The sequence below is a fragment of the Carassius gibelio genome, chromosome B16, assembly GCF_023724105.1.
Source record: "Carassius gibelio isolate Cgi1373 ecotype wild population from Czech Republic chromosome B16, carGib1.2-hapl.c, whole genome shotgun sequence".
NCBI classification, from domain to species: domain Eukaryota; kingdom Metazoa; phylum Chordata; class Actinopteri; order Cypriniformes; family Cyprinidae; genus Carassius; species Carassius gibelio.
The window spans coordinates 11,945,486-11,972,849 of record NC_068411.1 but is presented as its reverse complement, the minus strand read 5'-3'; the positions used below and the strand labels follow the sequence as shown (position 1 = coordinate 11,972,849).

General features: G+C 36.3%; 3 protein-coding genes across 5 annotated transcripts; 1 reads left to right on the top strand and 2 right to left on the bottom strand.

The window, feature by feature from the left end:
* The first annotated feature begins 842 nt into the window (after window positions 1-842).
* On the top strand, window positions 843-8,537 carry vamp1b (vesicle associated membrane protein 1b). 2 transcript variants are annotated; one of them, XM_052577786.1, is made up of 5 exons: window positions 843-1,283; window positions 2,193-2,310; window positions 4,124-4,282; window positions 6,240-6,291; window positions 6,770-8,537. In XM_052577786.1, coding segments are annotated over exons 1-5 (348 nt in total). In that variant the 5' UTR covers window positions 843-1,281; the 3' UTR covers window positions 6,787-8,537. The 2 variants fall into 2 exon arrangements, with proteins under 2 accessions (XP_052433746.1, XP_052433744.1); XM_052577784.1 differs by lacking the exon at window positions 843-1,283 and having other exon boundaries at window positions 2,185-2,310.
* Window positions 8,530-14,917, bottom strand: tapbpl (TAP binding protein like). The gene is made up of 9 exons (XM_052577769.1): window positions 14,700-14,917; window positions 14,258-14,470; window positions 13,883-14,161; window positions 12,576-12,776; window positions 12,329-12,496; window positions 11,134-11,237; window positions 10,826-11,054; window positions 10,604-10,678; window positions 8,530-9,961 (listed from the first exon to the last, which is right to left on the bottom strand). Exons 1-9 carry the CDS (start codon window positions 14,734-14,736, stop codon window positions 9,954-9,956), a joined length of 1,314 nt encoding a protein of 437 aa, XP_052433729.1. The 5' UTR covers window positions 14,737-14,917; the 3' UTR covers window positions 8,530-9,953.
* A 1,416-nt stretch (window positions 14,918-16,333) lies between these two features.
* Window positions 16,334-26,624, bottom strand: grhl2a (grainyhead-like transcription factor 2a). 2 transcript variants are annotated; one of them, XM_052577698.1, is made up of 16 exons: window positions 26,312-26,624; window positions 25,353-25,539; window positions 25,194-25,252; window positions 24,550-24,895; window positions 24,354-24,412; window positions 23,590-23,746; window positions 23,386-23,497; window positions 21,301-21,395; window positions 19,166-19,324; window positions 18,803-18,890; window positions 18,427-18,563; window positions 18,135-18,172; window positions 17,550-17,629; window positions 17,383-17,468; window positions 17,102-17,166; window positions 16,334-17,010 (listed from the first exon to the last, which is right to left on the bottom strand). In XM_052577698.1, the coding sequence occupies exons 1-16, from the start codon at window positions 26,326-26,328 to the stop codon at window positions 16,896-16,898; spliced, it is 1,800 nt and encodes a 599-aa protein (XP_052433658.1). In that variant the 5' UTR covers window positions 26,329-26,624; the 3' UTR covers window positions 16,334-16,895. The 2 variants fall into 2 exon arrangements, with proteins under 2 accessions (XP_052433658.1, XP_052433657.1); XM_052577697.1 differs by having other exon boundaries at window positions 17,550-17,632; window positions 26,312-26,606.
* Window positions 26,625-27,364: the final 740 nt, after the last annotated feature.

Sequence of the window (27,364 nt, the reverse complement as noted above, 5' to 3'; positions counted from 1 at the left end):
AATATAAACATGAAAAGTTTTAAAACAAAATAATAATTTTACCTGGATAAACATTCCAAAGAATAAACAAAAGCAAAATTCTTTACCAATGTGTGGTATGTGAGGAAAATGCTAAATATACCTTTTTTACAACATTTATTTATTATTGTTTATATATATATATATATATATATATATATATATATATATATATATATATATATATATGTATGTGTGTGTGTGTGTGTGTGTATATATATATATATATATATATATATATATATATATATATATATATATATATATATATATATATATATATATATATATATATATATATATATTTAACAGAAGGTTTTTAATTTTTTTTTTTTTTTTTTTTAACCTTACCTCTAACTGTACTCTATACATACCAAGGTCCAAGATCAAAACGTCTTTTTAAATGTCTATATACTGTATTTCTGTTGCTATATTTGGTGCTACATTTTTTCTATCCCAAAATGATCATTATTGTGTTATACATATTATGCAGCATTTGTCTTCAATATTTGTCTTTTTATTTAACCGCTTCGTTGATGCCGCCAAAAATGTGTGCTGATGTTTTGATGGAAGATGAGATCCATAACTGCCTCTTCAGGTCACGAGGAAAACCGCGTGCGGTGTGTGCGGAGAACCCAGTTCTCACGTGAAGAAAAGTCTTTTAAGAGTGAACAAGCCGACTCAGCACTCACTGATGTACCGCAGTACAGAGAGAGAGTGAGAGAGAGAGAGAGAGAGAGAGAGAGAAGGATGGGGCTGTGGAAACATGCTGGGCATCCTCATCCTCCTCCTCCTCCTCCTCCCCCCCATGAGTTCAGCTACAGCAGCGACGCAGTGCAGGAGCGCAGCGCGCGCACATCCACCGCACTAACCTACTAACCAACGCTACAACACTGAAGAATTCCGTCACAACACACACAATTACCCTGCGCTGCATTATTTATGTGAAGTTTCTCTGATTAATGTCTAAATTTTTAACGTTTCAGAGAGCAAACCGGTCATCATAAATCCGTTACTGGAGTTTTCTCAAGGAGAATCTGAACATGTACACACGCGCTCGTGCGTCCGAGCACGCGACCGCTCTCACGGTCCAGCGCGTGCTGCGATAATGCGCCACTCTGACTGAAGACGCGCGCCAGAAGCAATCTCAGCCGCTTCATAATAATTTGAACGTCTATACTACATCTGCGCTATTTTGATTTTAATTGTGTCTTCATTGGTTTTTCTCCCTTCAGTGAGGCACTCTGAAAAAGCTGCTCGAGAATGTAAGTATTTGGCAAGACTATATTATGCTGTTTTTGTTACAATTATAGGCCTATGTTTATCCGTACATACAGTAACTTTGTAAGCAGTATTCAATCTAATTTCTCCAAAATTTAGGTTATCTTAAAGTTGTTTTGATGTGTTGGGGATGTGATTTCATGCAGGTGTACAAGAGTATGATTATAAACTACAGGGAGATGTCTCTTAGCATCAGTGACGGTCATGATTACATTTATTAATTTAACATTTTTTTAACACTAATTTTACATTTTTGATAGACCAAAACATAAGCTTGATATCTTTGGTATTGAGGCTAAGGATAAAAAAAGAAGTGTATATATATAGATAGATAGATAGATAGATAGATAGATAGATAGATAGATAGATAGATAGATAGATAGATAGATATGATATGCGGTTCATAATATATATACACGATTGTTATGAAACATGAAAATCTCATATATAGTTAAACCACTAATTTAGACCCCCCCCCCAAAAAAAAAATAAAATAAATAATAATTAAAATATATATTATTAATAATATAGGCTAGTAGTAAAGCTACAGAGGCATACTTTCAGCCCTTGCATAAACTGAGAAGGACAAATAGAAAGTGCACTGTGTGAGTCACAGAAACACTAAACCCCATCATGGTAACACACGTGAAACTGAAATAATGCAATAAATATGAATTTAACAACGAGACAAATGTACAAAACTGATCAGACAAAAACTAAGCAGAAGCATAGTTAAATGAAAAAACATCAAATGTGAAACGTAACACAAGGAATGTCAATTTATGTGTTTTCACTGTAAATTATACATTCGATCTCCACTATTCTGGTTTTAACCATAACTTGCACGTGTCAGCAACTTTTTTAAAGTGTGGTGGTTCTCTCTGGATGTTCAGGTCTGCTGCAGATGATGCCAACCCAGCAGGTGCTCCTGGAGGAGCCGGTCCTCCTGCTGCCCCTCCAAACACCACCAGCAACCGCCGACTGCAGCAGACACAAGCACAAGTGGACGAGGTGTGTATAGAGTTTATGGACCAAAAAATGAATGCATTATACAGTATTGTTCAAAATAATAGCAGTACAATGTGACTAACCAGAATAATCAAGGTTTTTCGTATATTTTTTTATTGCTACGTGGCAAACAAGTTACCAGTAGGTTCAGTAGATTCTCAGAAAACAAATGAGACCCAGCATTCATGATATGCACGCTCTTAAGGCTGTGCAATTGGGCAATTAGTTGAATTAGTTGAAAGGGGTGTGTTCAAAAAAATAGCAGTGGGGCATTCAATCACTGAGGTCATCAATTTTGTGAAGAAACAGGTGTGAATCAGGTGGCCCCTATTTAAGGATGAAGCCAACACTTGTTGAACATGCATTTGAAAGCTGAGGAAATGGGTCGTTCAAGACATTGTTCAGAAGAACAGCGTACTTTGATTAAAAAGTTGATTAGAGAGGGGAAAACCTATAAAGAGGTGCAAAAAATGATAGGCTGTTCAGCTAAAATGATCTCCAATGCCTTAAAATGGAGAGCAAAACCAGAGAGACGTGGAAGAAAACGGAAGACAACCATCAAAATGGATAGAAGAATAACCAGAATGGCAAAGGCTCAGCCAATGATCACCTCCAGGATGATCAAAGACAGTCTGGAGTTACCTGTAAGTACTGTGACAGTTAGAAGACGTCTGTGTGAAGCTAATCTATTTTCAAGAATCCCCCGCAAAGTCCCTCTGTTAAAAAAAAGGCATGTGCAGAAGAGGTTACAATTTGCCAAAGAACACATCAACTGGCCTAAAGAGAAATGGAGGAACATTTTGTGGACTGATGAGAGTAAAATTGTTCTTTTTGGGTCCAAGGGCCACAGGCAGTTTGTGAGACGACCCCCAAACTCTGAATTCAAGCCACAGTACACAGTGAAGCATGGAGGTGCAAGCATCATGATATGGGCATGTTTCTCCTACTATGGTGTTGGGCCTATTTATCGCATACCAGGGATCATGGATCAGTTTGCATATGTTAAAATACTTGAAGAGGTCAAGTTGCCCTATGCTGAAGAGGACATGCCCTTGAAATGTTTGTTTCAACAAGACAATGACCCAAAACACACTAGTAAACGGGCAAAGTCTTGGTTCCAAACCAACAAAATTAATGTTATGGAGTGGCCAGCCCAATCTCCAGACCTTAATCCAATTGAGAACTTGTAGGGTGATATCAAAAATGCTGTTTCTGAAGCAAAACCAAGAAATGTGAATGAATTGTGGAATGTTATTAAAGAATCATGGAGTGGAATAACAGCTGAGAGGTGCCACAAGTTGGTTGACTCCATGCCACACAGATGTCAAGCAGTTTTAAAAAACTGTGGTCGTACAACTAAATATTAGTTTAGTGATTCACAGGATTGCTAAATCCCAGAAAAAAAAAATGTTTGTACAAAATAGTTTTGAGTTTGTACAGTCAAAGGTAGACACTGCTATTTTTTTGAACACACCCCTTTCAACTAATTGCCCAATTGCACAGCCTTAAGAGCGTGCATATCATGAATGCTGGGTCTTGTTTGTTTTCTGACAATCTACTGAACCTACTGGTAACTTGTTTGCCACGTAGCAATAAAAAATATACTAAAAACCTTGATTATTCTGGTTAGTCACATTGTACTGCTATTATTTTGAACAAAACTGTATATGCACAGGACATGATTTTTTGGATGGGTTACGCAGTTTTAACCATACAGCTTTTCAAATAACCAAAATACAAATTGATGCTATTGCAACATAATTATTCAGTGTGGTTCTTTTTTGTCTCATGTCTTTTCTGTGGTTGTGTTCGGCAGGTGGTGGATATCATGCGTGTGAATGTGGATAAGGTTCTGGAGAGAGACCAGAAGCTCTCCGAGCTGGACGACAGGGCAGATGCTCTACAGGCCGGAGCGTCACAGTTCGAAAGCTGTGCTGCCAAACTGAAGAACAAATACTGGTGGAAGAATTGCAAGGTGAGTCTCTGTGACTGCATGAAATCAGCTCAGCGCTCATTCAGGATATTACTTATTACTTCTTCAGTGTAATAAATAATTAAGCGAGGGGATTTACAGTGAAAAAAATGAGATCGAGCACCAAATGTAATATATGATACACTCATTGTTAGAGCTAAAAACAAAACAAAACAAAAACACTTAAAACCTATCTGTAATAATTAAGCTTAAGTTTACGTGCTATAATACTAAAACTATATAAATATTTCAAGAAAAATAAAGCACACCGAATGACACCACATAACAAACTTAAACTGAAAATAAAAGCAAATTCAAAATATTACTAAATGCTATAAAAGTATATAAGTAATACTAAAATAACACTTATACTCAGAGCTCCATGTAGTGTGAATGAACTAGCATGCAGGAGTAAATAGGTCAGTGCTTATTGCTCATGATATGCTCAGTGATTTTGTTCTGTACAGCTGTAAGTGTTAATTAGTGTAAACTGGAGCCTCTGGGTTTTGACAATCGCCTAGTTACAGAGGAACATGGGAAATATCAGTACAGCTATTTGTGTACTGTGTGCAGGATAAAAACACCAGTATGATTTTTGTTATTATGGCAGTAGTGATCTGTCAAGTTAGCTGCCTTGTCAAAGATGTTTGTAAGATTCATGTTTACGGATTTCTTAAGACAATTTTTTTAAATGTGCTATGAGATGAAAAAGTAGGTTGTTTAAGGCAATGGTTTCCTTTCCTGGTGCTGGAGAACACCCAACAGTGCATACAGTGTTGCCAGTTGGGATGAACAATTACTAGTCCAAAAGCTACAAAATAATGATGAAAAGTACTATAAAAATTATATCAGTCTCCCAGGAAAATGAATAAAATCAGGGCAAATATATTTACGAGAATGACCAACATCAGCACCAGTCGACTCTGCAGTGTGTGTTTAGCAGCGTCATTATGACTGATTGGATGCAGTATCCCAGATACACACTTGGGTTTTGTTTGTTAACAAATTAACCTATACAGTTTAAGATGTTTGAAAACTTCCAAACTGACCCAAACCATTTTTACCTAAGCAATTGAATTCAAAACCAGCCAATTGCGTGGGAACCTATCCAATCTGAATGTTTTTGACGTCTCTCCTATCTTGGGGTCTTTACTAAGCTGATGATTTAAATCAGGTGTGTTTGATTTGGGAGTCATCTGTTTTATAATTTTATATTATTTTTTTCCTCATAGTCCCACTTGATTTATACAAAACAAAAGTACAAAATACAAAATGTTTTACAAAATATTCTGTACACCTGCATCCCTTGCGTTTTTATATATATATATTCATATACTTATTAATTGTGCTTTCATCTACCAATAGGTGTCTCTATTTACATGTATATTTAACATATTTACCATATTTACCATATTTAAATCTTTAATATGTCTTGAACTTTCAGACCTTGCATGTAAGGCAAGATTTAATGATAAAAAAATTATATAAATATGGATTGGTTTCCCAGGAAAATTGATAAAATAAGGGAAAATGAGAAAGGGAATGACCAAATATGACTGAAATATGCAGGCAGACTGTCAAAATATTAACCGATACCCTTGAAATAACACATGCGTCAATTAATTTATTTACATTTATTCATTTAGCAGACGCTTTTGTCCAAATAATTTTCAATGTCAACAGTAAGAATAAGCTCATTTAAGGGCAAAAAGTTGCTCATACACCCACTTGATTTTTTATGATTACTTTTATAAACAATCAGACTTATCATTTTAGCCAGGCATCTGATAAAAATTTGAGGATTTTGAGGATTTTTCCATATTTGTTAGCATATTCTTGAATAATATGTTGATTCCTGATGGATAATTAATGTTTTGCTTGCTGACTTCCTTCTTGTAATGTAGATTGAGTGATAAATTGTTATTTTAACTATGTTTATCCACCCCCCCCCCCTGCTCAGATGATGATTATTATGGGTGTCATTGGAGTCATCTTCATCGGAATCATTTTCTGTGAGTATTGAATCATTTGAATGGCTCTTTGTTGTTACATCGTCAGACAATTAATTAGTAATCACTAATACTACATCCTATTATCTAATCACACTAGGTTACACGTCAGTAAGTTGTTACAAAGGCAATTATTTTTTATTATATTGTCTTAATTATAAAGGTACAGTTACCTATTATTAAAAATGAAACCATTTGTAGTTCTTTGATCTGAAATCCGGATTATATATATTTTTTTTCATTTTTACATTTGTCTGGATATTTTAAAGTCATATTTTAAAATGCATCAGTGCTGGTGCTGAGACCAACCATCTATGTGAGTTTGTGTGTTTAGAGGCCAGACTAGACCAGACCAGCACCGCACAAGCTCAATAATTCATCGTTACACTCATTACAGTCAATTATTCATTAAGAGCAGTTGTGTGCAACAGGGCAGTATGAGATGAAGAAACTCTTTTCCTTTTTATCTTTCCTTATCTAGTGTATTTCTTCACCTGAGCCGATCCACCTGCAACGAACAAGAATGAGTGAATGAAGAAAACACAATCATGAGCTCTGTCCATTTTCCACATCCTTCTCGCTTTAATCTCGAGGTCTCTCCGTTTAGCCGTTTTGAACCTTTATGTAACAGTAATACAGAGAAATCTGCTCTCCTTTATCCTCTAGAAGAATTAGCACATTTCAGTCTCTCTCTCTCTCTCTCTCTCTCTCTCTCTCTCTCGTTCCCTCCATTCCAGAATCTCCTGCATTATTTAAATGTTTTGCAGACATTCATACATGAATGCACAGAGAGAGCAGAAGAAAAACAGACTGGGAGAGACGAGTGAGAAGATAAGGAGAGAGAGAGAGAGAGAGAATGCTCATGGAAGGAGGCGTACAATACTGTTTCAAAGTTTGAGAAAGAAAATAATACTTTTATTCATCAAGGATGCATTAATTTGGTCAATAGTGACAGTGTCAGACATTCAAAATGTTAAGAAAAAAAAATCTAATTTCTAAGCATGGTTTCCACAAAACCATTAAGAAAGACATTGATCAATAATCAGAAATGTTTCTTGAGAATCGGATCAGCATATTACAATGATTTCTGAAGGATCATGTCTCACTGAAGTAATGATGCTGAAAATTCAGCTTTAAAAAATTACAGTTTAAAATATATTAAATTAGAAAACAGTTATTTTGCATTGTAATAATATTTTACATTATTAATGTTTTTTTTTGTTGATCAAATGAATGCATCTTTGGTGAGCATAAGAGAACATTTTAAAACAATTTTTGAACGGTAGTGTATGTAAGAGAAAATGTGTGTGTTTGTATGAATGTGAGAGTGAAATAGAAATAATAAGTCGTCATGTGAACATCATTTCTGTCTCTGTTTTGCCAAAGCTTTCTCATCTGACATTTAGGAGAACTTTTATAAACTGATATTGTCAGAATCCCCGCAGGTTTGCCTCTTAACCCATTATCACTGCTGCTGTTGCAGTAGATTCATCAGCTATCATCCACTGATTTTTATTCTGAATGTGTCTGTGTGATTTAGATTCAGACATCTCCAGAAAAACAGCACAAATAGACAGATCAGTTATGAGAATAGCTGTGGGGGGGTTTCTACCTACGGTATAGGTGCACAGGTTATGAAAATAAACAGGAAAAATACATGCAAAACTGTAATCAAGTGGAAAAGTGAGAACTTGTACACATTGAAAACACATAAGGTAGCTAGAATAAGATTTCCATGTGTTTGTTTTGACTTGCATGGCAGAATAATCCCACTGTTCGACTGTTTTGTGTGTGATATGGGTATTTATTACTATTAACTGCCTGTTATGAGCCTCATCTGGGAACAACATGTGAATGCTACAAGCCTGCCAAAATGTACTGAAACAAATGTACAGAAATTGACAGATAATCAATGCAGACAAAGCATAAACAATAATCTATACTGCCATGCAATTTACAACAGTTGGTTTTCACATTCCTTTTTTTCAGCACAGACTTTTGTATTTTGTTTTGTTGTTGGAGGATTTAGACATGTCTATTTTTTCTCTTGTATGATCAAGTGAACAAACTAAAAATGAGGACAAATTATTATGTGTTTAAATATTGATGAAAGCATATAGCATAACCATATACCATATGGAATAATGAAATTAGCTCTGATGCCAGTTTTAGATTTGAATGGCATAAACAGCATGCTTGTATGTCTCTGATACTTTAATGATGCCAATAAAGCCATCGACAAAACCTTATCCGTTGTCTTTATTTCACACAAAAATAAAAACAAGAAAACTAAACAACATCCAATAGATTAGAACATTGTGAAAAATAGAATTCATTTGACATTTATAGAATAAGTTACGCAAGATGATGCATTTTTTACATTTAAAGGGGCGGTTGATTGCGATTTCACTTTTTTTTCGTTAGTGTGTAATGTTGCAGTTGAGCATAAACAATATCTGGCGCTGTTAAGGCGCTGAAAGTTCAATGCAAACGGAGATCTCGTCTTTTAAAATTCTGGCAGTTTAATGCCTACAAAAACTGCTCGTAGGGACTACAGTGAGCTACTTTGAGTTTGTTACGTCACAAACCCAGAAATTTACATAAACCCTGCCCCTGGTAACATGCAACAAAGGGGGCGGGGCCATGTCACGTTGCTCTAGAGAAGTCTCTGGACAATGTGCAGTACACTTGTTAATGAATCAGAACCAAGCAGCAACCTCCCGCTCTCTCTCACATGTCCTGTCATATATGTCTATGAAAGAAGATCGAACCAATCAGAGTAGGTATGTGGCAGGGCAACACGTGCAGCCCCGTCCCAGATGCAGCACCTCCTCGATCTGCAGTCTGCAGCTGGGTACTTCTCCTCTCTCTTGTGAAGTCAACACGGAAGTGAGTTAAACTGTAATTCATCAACCGGCTGCTAGAGGCTGGCTGCAAAAGGAAATCCATCCCATAGACTCATGTTAAAATGTAAAAACTTCACAGCAGGAAAAATGGTTTACAGTACAAAAAGTGGTTTCGGTATATATAGCTAATTTTGCCCTTCATGAAAACTGAGAGGGGTGATTTTTTTTTATTTTTATAACTCATTGTTTGAATGATATTATGCCTTAAAATTCTGCATAATTAAGGGCATGGCTACTTGAGTGACAGGTAGATTGCCGCTTCTGTCACTGCTGTCGAGCCAGGTGGGCGTGGCTTCAGCAGCCAGCTCCTGTCTCTTTGCTCATTTTCAATTATCCGGGAGTGACGTGCGGTGATGCTGCCAAGGTGGAAACGGCCGGCTTCGCCTACTTTAGGTTTTAAAAACGCTCTTCGGAAACCTACAGGTGACGTCACGGGCACTACGTGCATTGCTTATTTCTGAGGGGGTGGTATCATATAAACAGAAAGTCAACCGGTCGTCCAAATTGCAATGGAGACAGTGGATGACAATAAACATTTTTTATGAAAAATAAGGCTTTTTTTATGAAGCATGATGATGTTACACTGCACCCCATAAACATAATCAAGCCAAAAAAAAAGCAGTCAGCCACCCCTTTAACTTCTATTAAACAAATGTACCATGACTGAATGAAAATAAACCCATATGTAGACAGTGCAGACAGATGAAGTAAAAAAACGTAAGATGGCTCCTTCCAAGAATTCATGCAGAAGACTGGTCCTCAATTCTCTTTAAAGACAAAAAATTATAAAACAATAATCAATAATACATTTAACATTTTCCCTTCACCATCTTGTGGTCTTATATAGTATACACTACCGTTCAATGTTTTATTTTTATTACATTTTTTATGAAGGACTCGGATCACTATAACTGCATTTATTACACCAAAAATACAGAAAGAAAGTAATAATAATGTAAAATATAATTACAATTTAAGACAATTTCGAGATCATTAAGATCCTAATTGAGATAGTTTTTTTCTTTTTTTATATATGAAAAGGTAATTTATTCCAGTTTTCAGTGTCCTTTAGAAATCCATCTAATAAGCAAGTTTTGCTGTGCAAAAAAAAAGCATCAAAGTAAAAAAAAAACAAGTTATGCTAAAATATGCTGCTAAATATTTTGGTGAAAACATTTTTTTTTTTTTCAGAATTCTTTGATAAATACAGTTTTAAAAGAACAACATATATTTCAAATGTCATTTTTTTCAATGTATCAATGTAAAAATATGTACCGTCACGCTTCACTGTCACAATTTAAAGCATCCTTGCTGAATAAAAGTCTTAACTCATAAAACTATATAAATAATCGTTTGAAGGGTAATATATAAAGTTAGTATTTATATATAGTATAAAAAACTAGACTCACCTGCACCTCTGAAAGCCTGATATAAAAACACCACTGATATCGCCAGCATCAAGACTATTGTCCAGAAGGCTGTTTCTGTCGAATGAAAAACAAAAATCAACAGACTTTACAAATGTTTCACTCGAACTGATTTACTGATACTACATCAAATTTTTTGCACATGGAAATACATCAATCATATTAGTGAAAACATCATGGCCAACTTAACAAAAGATCTCTTACCCGGCTCAGGTTTGTCCACAGTGAGGGTGGCATCACTCGGTGTTTTTAGGGTGGCATGAGACACCCTACAGGTGATAACGCTCCCCGGAGGGTGTTTGTGGGGCTGCAGGGTGAGGTGTGAGGAGAGGGAGTATGTTCCATCACTGTGCTGCCGATGGCTGGAGAGGGAGGATTCTTTTGACAAAGAGACAGGCTCTTCTTCAGAGGGCGCCTGCGAAAACCACTCCACCTGCAGGACACAAGCCAAGAGCCCGACTCCAAAACGAGATCAAAACACGGTTTTGTGCTTATTCTGAAAGCGGGCTGACCTGCACGTCCAAAGGATAGTAGCGATGACAATGGCAGCTCAGTTTCTGGGGCGTTGTGTCCTGAAATGTCAGTTTCTCCTCAGACAGTGTGATACGAGGAGGTTCTGGGAGAAGAACATTTGAGGATTCGTGGATGAGAACAATTTATGGGTTTCTTTAACTTTGAGCAATTACTGTATGTCCCATGTGTGGATGTTTATTAAAACAAACATATTTCAATTTATATGAAGTTATATGAAGCTCAAGGCATTAGAAGCTTTGGTAACACTTTAGGGACCAATTCTCACTATTAATTAGCTGCTTATTGGCATCCATATTATATTGGCTGTTTCTAAAGCACATATTCTGCATGACCACATTCCCAATCGTATCCAATACCTTAACTTAACAACTACCTAACTAACTATTAATAAAAATATAAATATTCATAATATAAGTAATTAAGAATTTATGGAGGCAAATGTCATTGTTATTTAATAGTTAGTTAAGAGTGAGAACTGGACCTTGAAATCAAGTGTGACCGAAATTTTATTTATGTACTTTTCATATCACATTTATGTATAGATTTCATTGTTTTACCCATGTCCCAGTTCCACACACGGTCAATAATTAACTATGGAAATCCATCATAAAGTATGAATTCAAAACTATGTTTAAAACTACAATAATCTAAACAAACGATTCTTAATAAATCGTTTTTTTTTAAAACTTGAGTTTCAAAAAGTTACGTTGCCCATAGAGTGACTTAATGATGGTAAAAAAAAATAAAGAAAATAAATGTTGACAAAAAAAGAAAAAGATAAAGTAAATAAAAAAAAATTGGCAAGGCATTTCTCCAACAAAGTTTGCATCTGCTTGCAAAAGCGCTAAAATATACGTATTTGCAAGCAAATACAAAACTCTTTTTTGAAGGATCAATATATATATTATGTAAATGTATATATATAAAATGAAAAAAAAATCTAATTTAATGCAAATTATGCAAAATGTGAATAATCAATATAATAAAATGTGAATTTTCCACCACTGAACGGTTTGTTACAAAATTGATGATTTAAAATATGGTGGAAATAATAATATAGTGGGACTTTAGTTCAAAAGTCTATTTTATAATAAGTGTCTATAGCTGAAGAAACACCTTTATACAGATTATTAAAGGGAATTTTGACCTTCAGTATGCCAATAAAAGACTCACGTGTGATGTGCAGCTGCACGATCTGTTGAGTCTGAAACTCCCCAGAGCCGACAGTACAGATGTATGTGCCCTCATCTGTGACCTTTAACCTCTTCAGAGTCAGAGACGCATTGCCATCCCTCACCAGAAGATCTGCTTCAGCGCTTGTGCCTTCCCGGTCCACAAATACTGTAGTGTATAGTAATAGTGTGCTATTTAACATCCAAATGCATTTTCTTTTAAATTCAATAATATATTTCTCACTTACAATCTTGTCCCACGTCTGCCTCTGTTTCCCTCGCTTTCATGTCAAGTATTTTCCGGCCATTTCCTCTGTGTTGTATACGCCACTCGAGTGCCACATCCTGCCCAGGGACAGAGTTCTTCTGTCTGAAGCCACAGTCTAACAGCACATCACCTCCGATTGGAGCCACAATGGACGGGACACGAGAAAACACCACAAACACGACTGGGAAAAGAGAAGAAAGAAGGAGGGAAATGGTCAAAATGTCATTACTTGCACAAATAATGCAAAAAGTAAGATTAGTTAAAGAAAACATACATAGCGCTTCTCCATAACAAGAATCTGGCAGGTTATGACTATAGTGCTCAGCAAAATGAAGATTTGATTTGCAAACTGATTCAAGAGCATGTTTAATTTGTTTTCTTTTATTAATGTGGAATGCTTGTTTTATGTTTTTAGGCAGAATTTGGCAAACTAAGCCATTTAGACACAGTTAACTATCATTCTCCTTTGTGTTAAAGTGTGAATGTACATTATACAACCGTTAGACACTTCTGATCAATGCAGTCTAGAAGTGCACCATCAGATTTTGAAATGTTTCGAAACAAGGTTTGAACGGAAATGTTTTGTTACAGAACAAATGTTTTATGATAGAAGACAAATGTTTTGTTGCCGAACAAATGTTTTGTGAGAGAATGTTTAGTTAGATAACAAATATTTTGTTAAAGGACACAAATGTTTTGTTACCGAACAAATGTTTTGTGAGAGAATGTTTAGATAGATAACAAATATTTGGTTAAAGGACACAAATATTTTGTTTTGTTACCGAACAAATTTTTTGTTAAAGGACACAAATGTTTTGTTACCGAACAAATGTTTTGTGAGAGATGTTTATTTAGACAACACAAATGTTTTGTGAGAGAATGTTTAGATAGATAACAAATATTTGGTTAAAGGACATAAATATTTTGTTTTGTTACGAACAAATGTTTTGTTACCGAACAAATGTTTTGTGAGAGAACACAAATGTTTATTTAGACAACACAAATGTTCTGTTAAAGGACAAGTTTTTTGTTAGATTACACAATTTTTTATTTTTTATTTGAGAACACTTTTTTTTTTTTTTTGTAAGAGAGAATACTTTTTGAAGACAATGCAGAGTTTCTCAGAGAAGAATGATATTTTTAGTGTGAAAGCGCAAATATTTTACAAGAATGCACAAATTTCTTGATGGAATGCACTGTTTTGCAATGCATTTTGGGAACTTGTAAAAAGTTCCATAGATAGATAGATAGATAGATAGATAGAAAGATAACATATTACAACATTACCCTCTGTCTGCAGTGTTCCTGATTGGCTGAGAGGCAGGTTCAGTTTACTCTGCATCAGCGGCTGCGTGTCAGATTGTGTGGTCTCACTGTGAAGGGTCTGCAGCACCAGAGTGAGGCTGATGCCGCCACCCTCCAGCTGAACTGAGCCGATGAAATGAGCAGGGAGGGAATCCAGCTCTGCACCGCGAGGAACATAACGGCTGATCTCACAAACCACTTCCTGTTCATTGCAGTCAGCATGAAGAAGCAAGTCTGCATTAGGAACCTGAATAGATGGCACTGTGGGGTGAGAAACAACAGAGAAAGAAAGAGTTTCTAACATATATGTATTTAATGTAGACATTCAGGTGCTGACTTTAGGTTCAGTGCACTTACAGGTCAGCTCAAAGATGAGATCGTCAGCGTTAGGGGTCTCAGGGGGGTTATACGGGGTCACGAGCTCTGGTGACAGGCCGTCATTTCCAACAAGATCCCTGAAGACCAGAGTGGAGGGAGTGCGCTTGAACATCGCCCCGCCCATCATGCCCCCCATCCCGCCCCCTTCCTCGATCAGAGAGCAGGACAGGACCACATCAGCCCCCTCCAGCCCTGAGACGAGATAACATTCACTCAAACAGCAGGGGGCGCCAAATCTTACAAAACCAGACTACAGAAAATAAAACCGAAAGCAAAGACCATTCTGACCATCAATTGATTTTAACGTCCTGAAACATTACATTGTAATTACATAAATTAATATAAAATCTGTCAATGCGAATATATGCAAGCATCTCGGCTGAAAACAATATAAGGGCACGAATACATTTTAAAAACTCACCATAGACCAGCGAAAGCAAGGCGAGGATTGTAAACATCACCGAGCAGCTCCTGACAAGATGGCTAGTGATTTTGCTAGATGTCGCTTATAATAATTATTTATATGTATAATTATGTATACAAACGCATTTTAAGACAAGACGGCTCTCTGCTAGGCTAACATCGAAACTCGAATCGTGATATATTCAGTAGGTGATATACACTTTCACTTTTGTTCAGAGTTCTTCCTTATTGACAAATTCAAAATAAGAGTGAAGTTTTCCTTTCTGTTGCGACAGAAAGTGTGGTATTTTTTATTTGTGGTATTTATTATTATCTATTTTTATTTTTATATGAGACATTTTATTCATACCCAAAGTAAAGGCTGGTAATCTGTGCGATTATGCAGATGGTAATTAGTTTTCCTCCCCCCAAAAAACATGGATACTACAATTTTATTAAAGACATATCAAACCATGGTTCATTTTCACAAGGGAAAATGTTAGTTGCACAGTTTTAATAATTTTCAGGGTGGGTTTATGAAATAATAAATAAGTGATGGCTGCTAAAAAGCTATTGAACATAAAAAAAAAATTGTTAAATGTGTAAAAAAAAATAAATAAAAAAAATAATAATAATAATTATATATATATATATATATATATATATATATATATATATATATATATATATATATATATATATATATACACATATATATATATATATATATATATACATACATATATAAACACCCCTTCCAGATTAGCCTGGACTCAAAAAAAAAAGAAGCTGAAAGCGATTGTTATTGTGTTTTGTAATTACATAGTAACACTCAAGCTCATGGTCAAGGTATATAACCTGTTTCTCAGAAAACACCAGAAACCTGTTTGAGCACTTGTCAGAAGCAGCTTAAAGGTTTTAATATTCATAATGTTTCTGATTGGGGAACACTAAACAGCACTGTAACAGAAACCAGAATGAATCAACAGTTATGAGACTCAAAGCCAGCAAATTCCCCAAGGGTCATGCACAGACGGAGATGGAGACACCTGTGCCTGCATGATTATACACACACCTAAAGCCTGGGAAACACACCGAGTCAGAGGGTGTGTTTGCATATTAAAACCTGAAATCAATTGTGCTTTTAAATTCACTTCTCTGTAAATCAAAGACAGGGGACCATTAACATAAAACCAGTATTAAGCCAAAGGGACATATTTCATGCAAATGTCATACAAATGATAAAAAAAGCTAATAGAACGTTCTAAAATAACTATTTACAATACAAATTATGCTGGCAGCAGTTTAATGATACATGCAAAACAAAGTTTTTTTTTTTCTTTTCAAGAAACTGTTCTTAGTATCTTGCAAACAGTTGTTAATATAACTGCTTAATATTTTGTGCAAACATTTTCTGGACTATTTGAAGAATAAATATTTACTAAATGTAGTAAATCATGTCAAAGAAAAATTGTATAAAATAAAAAAATATAATATCTTACTGAATTTTGGAATGGTAGTGTGCATATAATGGATTATAGTTTGTGTGGAGGTTGAACAGCTGGTTTCCCCCTTGCTGCAGGTTTTAAAAAAATGACTAAAACTTAGTCTCCTAAACGAACGCATGTGAAGAAGAGTCAAGATCCAAGAAGATTCTTTGGACTTTGTTTATTCAACTGATAAAATAACACCATAAAAAATATTTACAAGGTATGTTCTTTTTATTTTTTTATAAAGACATCAATGAGGAAAGGTGTAAACTATACATTCATGTAACACACAAGGTAAAGGGTACAGTGTAGTATTTGGCCATTCATCAATGTACGCTATTTGTTACAACAAAATATGTCTTCATAGAATCAGAGTATCTATATAGATCTCCTATGTTCAAATATTATACAAGAATTGATAAAGAAAAGGACTGAATGCATGCAAAAACCTTGCACTTTTTTAGGGCTTCACACTGTTTGCCTCAAGGGGGAGACAGCACATCAAAGAAAAAGAAAAGCCATTAAACTTGACTGGCATATTATAGTGCTTTGGAAGAGCATTTTATGTGTTCGTCTCCGTCCATCATAAAGTTTATTTCAACAAGTCCACGACTTCTGAAAGCGTTTTCCTCTTAAAATACAGATCTCATAAGAACCCAACAGATGCACAGAATGAATTGTGTGCTGCTTCAGGGGAACAAAAGTCCTCCCAGTAAAAGCAACATTTAAATCTCAGTAAGAGTCACCCGGAAACAGTCCGCTTGATTGTCAATGGAAAGGATGAATGTGTCCTCGTTGCAGTAGTGCTCAATAATGTTGTCATCCATGTTGACCAGAATACTAGTGGTTGAACGAAAATGAAATTTGAATTCAAAATAATTTAATACTAATAATCACTATATACATAGACTTTTTGACACGGTCTACTCACCCTTTCTTGCTTTTCTTATAGATTTTAGTCATTTTCTCCACAGGAACAGAATATTTGCCTGATATCTTAAAGAAGAAGAAGTAAAAAAAAAAGAGAATTTAGTCCAAACAGCATGCAGTTTAAACAGAAAATCATCAGACAAGCCTCTGCGAATGGCAGCCTATTTCTGACTCTGTTGTTCTATTCCATGGAAAGTAGTCTGATCTGCTACTAAATGCAGTATGTCTGTTAAGAATCAAAGTGTACATCCCATGTGCTGTACTCCGTGACACTTTACTTACTGCCTCGAGCAAACTTTTCAGTGTTGGGGACCTTAGCATCAGTGCATCAAAAACCTCATCAGTCTCTCTTCTTACGTACAGCAGGACTGCAGAAAAATATCATTAAGAATTCATACAGAAGAATGGGATATATTCTGTTGACTTCATACATATGCAGTAAATCATACCTTTCCTTTCCTCTCTGCTGTATTTTGCAGGTGGAGAAATATCATCCTCTGATGACCGGAATGGTCTTTTCATAGCCACACTGCTTGAGAAACAGATCAAGTTTATGATTATAACAATGCCTTTCAATGCTACAGTTATACTGCCAGTATAATAAACTGGACTGATTCTACTGGACTGATGCTTTCAGGAATTTCAAAAACATTTCTGCTACGAGATGTATTTTTAGGAATTAATTAATACAAATAGACACTATAACCCAAAATAACCTAAATAGCCGATAAATGGTTCATAATAAAACACAAATAAAACACTAAACAACTAAAATCAGTCATTAAGCAAACTTAGACTTCACAGAATGTTTGCTAAAGATTCAACTCAAAAGTACTATTAAATATAGTTTTTAAGTGACATTTATTTTAAGTGAGTGCTGGATGACGGCAAATGTAATCTTAAACTAAAAATAGGGAAAATAAACAATTAAAATAGAACCATAACCAGTATTATAAAGCCATATCTTGCTTCCCTAAACACCAATAGTGTTTCTATGAGAATTCAAGCAGGACGTTCATAGTAAATGCACTGACCCATCACTCTCCATTTCTTCAACACCAAAACTGAACACCTGTTAAACAAAGAAAAAAACTAAATGTTATAGAGACTCAAAACTGCACATGCTTTCACAGTATGATCAGATGTATAAAAAGAGACTTCTGATCATTCAGTTAGCGAGAGATTACCTCCAGTTGAATAATTTGAAAGTCACTACATTACAAAAAAAAAAATGTTCATTACTAAGAGCCTACGCCTTAATTAGTTCTGATCTATTTGGCACTGAAACAACTTGAGTGTCACTCCGAGAACTGCATTGATCCTCACCTGACCGGCTCTCTGGAGGCTGTTCAAATGGACATCGGGGATGAAGAGGACAGGCTGGGACTCCAGGTCCGTCAAAGATTTGAAGAGCGTAATATCTGGCCTCTTCTGAGCTAAAGTGCCAAAACCTCCTCTCTTACCTAATAAGAGTGAAATAAAACAAATGACTCAAGTCAAAATCAGCAAGCTGACGCAGATAAACACACATATTCATATTTCATATGGTCATAGTCATCATTTTAGGTCAAAACCTGTAATGCAAGATTGTTTTTATTCATGCCTATGTGCATTTTATCTGTTATCAGCGTTAAATCAGATCTGTGATAGATAGACACTATATTATATAAACAAACGTATGGATGATTGACAGAACTCTCACCATCATGACTCTGGTTGCCAACAGCCTGACCTTTGACCTTTTTCCGAAGCTGCTTTTTCTCCTCATCACGAATTTTTCGCTCCGCTCCCTGTACAGAAGAGATGTTTGTGTGATCATACTAGCTATAGTTGTCATTACACAGATAAAATGGATGGACAGGACAGCAGCGAAAAATTAACAAATAAAAAATACATTAAGTAGCACTATTCACTAAGTATAGTTTATAAAGTATTTAATCCCAGTGACAAACGAATTGCAATACAAAAAAAATTCTAATTCATGAAGGTCAAATCATTACAGCTATTACAAGAAATGGCAATGGCAAACTATAATACTAGCAAATGTCCACTGTAAAGCACCAACCTTGTCACAGAAGACCTTGATCTGCGAGTAGGCTCTGTGAATGGGTCTGTTACTCCTGTTGTTGTAACTGTAGGTGTCAATCTGGATCATAAGTGGAAGACCTTTGACTCCCTTCTGTGACGAGAAATCGGTGCTCAGACAGTTCACCGTAATGAAAACCTGGAAATAAAAACACACAAGATGCATACACAAATCAGCTTGACGAAACATGTATTTCTGAGCTTGGAAAAGGTCAAATATGGCCAGGCAACAGTGTCTTATCATCCTGTGACAGTTTTTCTACATAAGCTTCTCAGCTATAAAGGGAAATGTTCTCGCAGAATTTAAAACTAGAAGAAAATCGCAATGAGGGCCATTCACACAGAACCAGTTCTTGAACTAGAAAACAGTACTGTGAAGCCCTGTTCACACCAAGAACGATAACTATTAAGATAACGATAAAGATAACAAAATTAGCATTTACACCAGCGAACGATATCGTCTGTTAGGGATGTGCACATCAATGCTTCAGTATCGATATATCGATACTCAGAAGCTTCTATTTTGGTATTGATATTTTCCAAATTCTAACAATACAATCAATCATGTGGAATCAGTTTTATGAATTGGCATGACGTCATAGGCGGGTGACGTAGTGACCACGAAGCAATAAAAGCACGTGAGGTGGAACAAGCGTCAGCTATCGGTATCGGTAAAATCGTAACAAAAAGTATCGGTATCGTATCGCATGGAAAAAATGTGGTATCGCCCATCCCTATCGTCCGTTTGTTCTAAGCCCACGCTCGTCTGCCGCTTTAAATTCTCGCGCGCGTTAAAGCATGATGGATTCTGATTGGCTGTCAATGTTTGTATCGTTCATCAACTGGAAAAAAACGTTCTTAAAATGATTCCAACGATACCGTTTGTCTGTGCCTTTATGATTATAGCTTTAGTGTGGACTCTATTCTTTAATACTGAGAATGATTTTTAGAACTAGAATCATTATAAAATAATTGTTTTTGCAATTCTGTTTGCTAGTGGTGATAAGAGGTGGTGGTGAAATGTGAAACCTTTACAGACGGTTTGATTACTAGACTAGTCCTGAATAAAAAGTTATAACTGGATGGCCTCCCAGACTTTAACAAAATGGTGAATAAAGCACACTTTGTCTTTTTAGCACTAGTCTATCTTTCACCTGAAAAGCACCCACCCAGCTTCAGCGTAGACTTGTGACTTTTTCTAGTGAATGATACATCTTCTGTGTCAAATCTTCCCAATCTTAAAACCTCTAAACAAAAACCACACAAGCACTCTATCATTGTGTGGCTGTCTGCGGTTTATTCAAATAGTAAGCAAAAACTAAATTGATTCGAAAGATTCCCAACTGTAACCTGTCTTATGCCAATATATCAAGAGACACTGGAAAAACGACTGTTGAAAGATGAAAGGTAGCGAATCTTTCAGCCCGAGGTGAAAATAGTTTCCCACTGACGGTCTCCCGTGCTTTCATGTCTGTGCCTGTAGCTGTTGTTTCATAGAGGAGCTTGTTGTTCGATGTTATGAGAACCACTTGCGTTCTCAGGGCCACGTGATCAATTCTGACAGGAATCAGTTAGTAACTGCGTACACGGACAAATCTTTCACAACAGATCTTTCTAATGTGGGCTCTGGCTTTCTGTGTGCATGTGGGTGCATGTGAGCAAATGATGGCTGAACAAATACAAAGGAACGCCAATGAAATCAAATCATCATCAGTTGGCTCTTAAAAACGAAGGCATGGAAATGTTTATATTTTTGCAACATTCTCAGGAAACACGCTATCTTTTAAAAGCATTTTCTGAATTAGGATTTCTGCATTAAAGGATTTCCAAAAGTAGGGAATTTGTTATTACGTTATCCACTGGCTATTACAATGACACAACAGGCTACTTCAAAAGCTTAGTTTTAAAGACAAATATTGACCATGAGCACTGGGTGGACCTCCTCCCTTAAGTGTGCACTTAAAGTAAGCTTGTAAAGTATTGGAAACAAGGAAAAATCCTCCTGACAGTGAATAGGAGGATGCTGCAGGGAAGAGGAGGAGGAGGGAGCTGTAATGTCTCAACTTCAGCTCCACCTGCACACAGCAAACTGAAGATTCCAGTAACAATCCTCACCTTTGCCTCCTCGTTGACGTCCCAGGTGAAAGACACAGCATTGTAAGCGATTTCTTCGATGTTGCCAATGGTGCTGAAGCTCTCTTTATAGTCAGCTGAAGGGTGAAACATGACATTAGTTATCGCTCGTCATTTTATAAGCAACTGACAATTTCTGGCATTCCTTAGAATATTTTCTTTAAGACCTTAACAGTTGGATGGATCAAATGTCTGAGGCCACACAGAAAATCTTAGATTCAAGATTCTTATTTAGACCTTAAATGTTTTCAACTGAATAAATTAAATAAATTACAATTAAATTATAGAATAAAACAGTCACACTTTATTTGAAAGTCTAATTCTTGCTATTAACAAACCATTAAATGCCTCAATAAGCTCCTAATTTACTGCTTATTAAGTGTGTGTGTATAATATATATATTAATCCAAATATTTGAATATGAAGTGTAAAATCTGGAATCATGCAGGATAACATGATCATCAGGTTTTGCCAGCTCAGGTACTGCTCTTGATAAAGCAAAGGCTGGACATACCAAATACAGAGACGCTGTCAAATTCATGTCAATTTGCTGCTCAAATTGTTACGCTGATAATATTCGTTGTAAAATGCTACATTTTTGCTACACAAGACTTTACACCCCACTTTATTTTCAAACAACATGAACATAAGATAAATGTGAGAAAGAGATCATTTACTTGTTTTGCCCAGAGCAAATTTGTATATAATATGCAAAGCTGCAAGCAAATTTGAGCACTTCAGTTTATATTCAGAGTCATTTAAAAATTTTGAGAAAAAAAAAAAAAACACAACGGGATGCATTTTTAACCGTTCTGTTAGACGTTTCACGTATATGACACAGTGCCTGCCTGCTGTGTAAATACAACACCACTTAAATGTCTGGCAGATGTTACTCAAGCCTTCCGTTTACAAAAGAGCAGGACCCTTTCCCAAGCCCCCGCTTGTCTGAGGATTCTGCCTCCCCCCAAACGGTTAACGCTCCTATTCAAATCCTGATCTTCTGCCTCGGGCACTATGAAAAATCCCTGGATACTGTTATTCAAATCAGGACAACATCAGGATCAGCAGATCGGGTTTCGGTCTTCCAAAATCTTGCCCAAACCACGTCAGGCTGCCAGCTGCCACGGAGAAGACCGTCGCAGTACCCCTCAGGTGACAAAACCCCCCTTTAACCTGACCCCTTATTGTCCTTATGGTTCCCAACTGGGAGTTATGATGGAAGACTTTGCCCTAAGCATTGTACTTAAGTTGCAGACCCTTTTTTAGGATACACCTCAAATAAAACAAATGAGGATCCAGGGAGAAAAAAGATGAACAAAAGGAAGGGAATCCAGTTATCCGGTGTCCCAGGGATACAGACGCAGAGCATAAAAGAGGTGGAAAAGACATATAATAACAGTCACACAAACAAAAACACACCGGTTAGGTGTGAGTGTTAAGGTACTGTAATATTTACCATTATACAGGTTTTTGTGGGTAAATTCCCAAATTAAACTCGTTCTCACTCTTCCAAATGAGTAAGAAAAATTTACTCAATTTAAAGAGGAAACAAGTTTTTCTTAGCCCCCATTTTCTTGTTTTAAGAATTAACTCACTTAATTTTGAATTTTTTTTAGAAAACAAGACTTGTATTAGTATTATTTAGATAGTATTTTGAATTAAGAACATGTTAAATTTGTACTGGAAAATAAAGGCAGACATTTTTATTTGCAGTGCGTACATATATACGATTTCGCAATGGATTCAAGTTGAAAACTGCTGTCAAATTGATTAATTGTGACTAAATCGTTTCCAAAATAAAAGTTCGAATTTACATAACATATCTGTGTTATAGTGTTGTAGTTGTATGTATATATAAATACACACACACACACACACACACACACACGTATATATTATGTAAACACAAACCTTTATTTTGGATGCAATTAATCACGATTAATCGATTAGACAGCACTTTGAAAGTGAATGTTTGAATGTGCTTTACCTGAAAAATGAGGCAAGAATTTTGCTAATGTGCACCTTTCAGACATATGTAAAAGAAATCTACATAAAGCAGATGCCCACCTATGTCAAGGACTCTCTGTTTGGCCGTGTGCTGCCGGTTGTGCCAATAGTTCCAGTGCTTTAGCTGCTCATCTCGATATTTCTCCTGTCCAAACACCACCATCACTACACTCTGAGAGAGACAGCTGTGTTACAATGATTCTGGTCCTTTATCAGTTATATTACAGCGTTAAGAGCGGTTGTCATGGTAACAGCTAAACTCACCCGGACTTTACTGATGGGATGTCGATGGCCCTTGTTGGCCCCGGTCTCACTGAGAGTGATGCCATAGAACTGGCCCTTGTTCAGATAGATCATCGGCCCCTCACCGGCCTTCTCACGGACCGAACGGCTCGCTTCTATACTGTACTGGAACATGTCTCTAAGAGTGGACAGAAAAACGGTTGCGTGAATGGAAATCATCATAAAAAGAAAAACACTTGGTTTTTCCACACTCGTGATAAAAAACAAACACATATACCAGTCTATATATACATATATAACTATGATTTTGGCATATAATTCACATTCTTCATCAAGAAAAGGGATGCACAATATATTGGCATATGGTGACTTTAAATGTTATCGGTATCGGAGAAGTATAGAAGGCAGGATATTTTAAGGCAATAAAAGTACAACAATTTTACTACAGAATTCAAAAATAAAAGAAAGTCTCCAGAAGAACAGCTTCTGTATTTGAGATTTTGTACAACTGCTAATATTTAATCAATTATTGTGCAGAACATTTTAAAATCTGAATGCTTTTAAAGTCTCTGCAAATAATTTGAGGCATCTAATACAAGGCATTTAGACATAGTTTGATTTCCAGATTACTGTGATTCAAATGTACTTCTGCAGAAAACTTGAAAAAGTAGAGCTCATTTAAGTGTAGAATTCCTATATTGTCACTATGCGCTGCACTATTTTTCAAAAACATTCAATAAAACTTTTGAATGGTAGCATAAATGAATATGAAGGGTTGTACTTACATCCCCGAATGCTCCTGGGAGAAATTGTCTGCCCCTAGAGTGGTGGGCACCCTGTACTTCTGTAAAAAAAAAAAAGTATGAACCCACTTAAGAAACAAATAGGTCTAAACTGCTTTATATTTACATATTATTCTCGATGTTTTAATGACGAGTGACTGACGTAAACTGACATGTTTTTAACTGACAGAAAGCTCACCATAGTCTCCTCAGGATAGGAGTCCTCAAAGGTGCTATCTGGCGTACTGCACTGTTCGTCCTTCATGTATCCGTCGTGGCTGACGCTCGTTGGATCCTGTAAAGGCTGATGGTAGGTCATGCGCTGATACTGAACGCCCTGCTGCTGGTGATGGTTGGAGAATGTCTGAGAGTAAACGTCAGCCTTCACAGTGGCCACAACACCATCCTCAACTGGCACTGGACCATAGAGGTCTTGTTTATTTTCTGCACTGTGAACATCAGTATTCAAAGACAGGTTGACAGGAAGTGACTTCAGGACCTGGATACGATTCTCTGTGGACTCAAGGCCATCCTGACCAATCCGACTGAAAGAAAATGGTTATCAAATGGGTAATTATATCCATTCATTGCAAATAAAGTTACAAATTAAAAAAGAAAACTTATGGCCTAAAATAAAGAAATGTTCAAGATTCTACATTCACAAATAAGCAACAATCAATGCTGGATAACATGCATCATGATTATGCTCGGTTTGTGTTCTATGTAATTCTTTAGTTCAGTTACTGTGGCCAAACTTTAATCTCTTAATTTGCTATTAAAAATAAATTTTACTCATTTAGAAAAATGGAACAGATACATTTTTTTTTTGCATGTTGGACTGACCTCTTTTCATGATCTTCTGGAAGTTTGGGTACTGGTAAGAGCCTTTTCTCTCTGGGAACCTAAAGCAAAAGAATTGGAATAATGTCCAGACAATACGTTTTCAAGTACACCACAGGCACATTCGTTTTCTTCTTAAGTGTGTCACAGATTATTTCTGACCTTATAGTAATCGTAAAGGATTCCCAGGGCAGCCACACTGTCCTCATCTCCGTTAATGCTCATCATGGCCTTGGTGGCAGCAGTCAACGGATTCTCCAAGTAAGATTTCCATGCCTCATCTTCACTTGTGAAGGCACGGCGTGATGGAATATTCATCTCATTAGGGACCACAACCACCAGACGCTTACTGAAAATATGAATGCAAGTTAATTTTATATATATAGTAAAAATAATCTATTAAAAATTTGTGGACAACAGGCTTGATCCCAGTAATACCACCTCTCTCTATACCTTAGGTTTCATGAAGTTTATGGAGGTTTGGAGCATACAACTGATATTCCCAGCACTATCCTTTTACATTTTCCACACAATTGCTTTTTTCGGTGGGACAATGGAATATATCCTGCTGGATATTGATACTACAGTGAGGAAGGGTTGCATGGGAGGGGCTGCACAAGGATGTTAGCTAATGTAAGCCACCTGCCCAGGCCCACCGTTACAAAAGGTACTACAGCAAACAAACTCAAGCCAGAAGAGGAAAAGGTAAAGACAAAAAGCAACCTGTCATACTTGTTCTTAGATGTTGCAATTTACAGATTAGTATGTAGTGTATAAACCCTTATACTAGTGATCATCTAAACAAATATTTAGGGGGGAAATAATAATAATAATGAAACATTAGCAATTATAGTACAATATATAATGGAGTTCCACAAGGTTCTGTTCTAGGACCTCCTCTCTTTTCTATTTATGCTAACTCCAGGTAGTGTTATAAAGAACCATGGGATCAAAGCATGCTGAAACATATTTACCTTGCTTTTTTCAAACAAAACGACCTGCTGCGATGACATCACATATAAAGATACGCGTTATGAAGTTCCAAACAACTTGTTGCTATATAACTGACTTAAGTCTGCCCTTTCTTATAAACTGCGTTAGTGTTTACACTGGCGACTTACTTCTCCTCCTGAGCCATGTGCACTGCTGGGCTCCCACAGTGAAACTGGACTTTCAGGTCGGTGAAGATGCGGCAGGTGAGTCGAAGGGAACGGCAAAAAGAAAACTCGGACTACAGGTCAAACAACTTCTCGCATCCGACACTCATTACAGCATCCTTCGTCTGTTCCGCAAAAAGTTGAGCAGCCAAACATTCAGGATCAAGCGGAAAATTGTATTAATTCTGGGAAGTCTTCTAGGTGACTGTTATTGTGAGCAAGCAAAGGTGTGCTCTCATTACGTGAAGGAGGGGACGAGCCAGCCAATCCCCACGCAGCTGCTTTGATTCGGCGACGGCGATTGGCTTTAAAGCAAAAAGAAGGCGTGGCACCCACCTGCACGCTTATACTGTTAAAACATGCATCCGAAATAGAGATTCGCATTCAGTTCGTGGGAGTTTTTCATTGATTGCGCAAAGAGATATATTACTCGAGAGTCTTGTTTAATGGGAAATGTTTAAATACTGATTAATCTCAATATGTAATATTTTTTTTTTTTTAAATAAAGGACGCTTTGTTTATTTACAATAATTGATTGAGATGTTTAGGTCTGGACTCATAACACTGCAGCTGGCAGAGCAGTTAATAATAATTATGACTTTTGTTTCCATTTTCTTGTTGGGAAAGGGAATGTTTGTTCACTTTTAGCCGTCTGTCTGAGCCTATCCAAATACAGGTTTTGTTGACTAGCAGACTGCTATTTGTTTGTTAGGGCTGCAAATAAAAGTGTCTGTTAGACTAACAGGTGTGGCTCTGTGTTAAAAGCTTCAAATGTGTTCTTTCTTTTCTTGCTTTGGGGATTTGGACAGCCTGGGATGAGCTCCTGTACCAGTTGTGCTTTTAATGAGCAGACCAGTATATATATATATATATATATATATATATATATATATATATATATATATATATATATATATATATATATATATATATATATATATATATATATATGTAAACCTATGACAATTTTTTTAAGAAATGTATTATTTCAGTGGCTGCTAATGTGTATGTGACTGA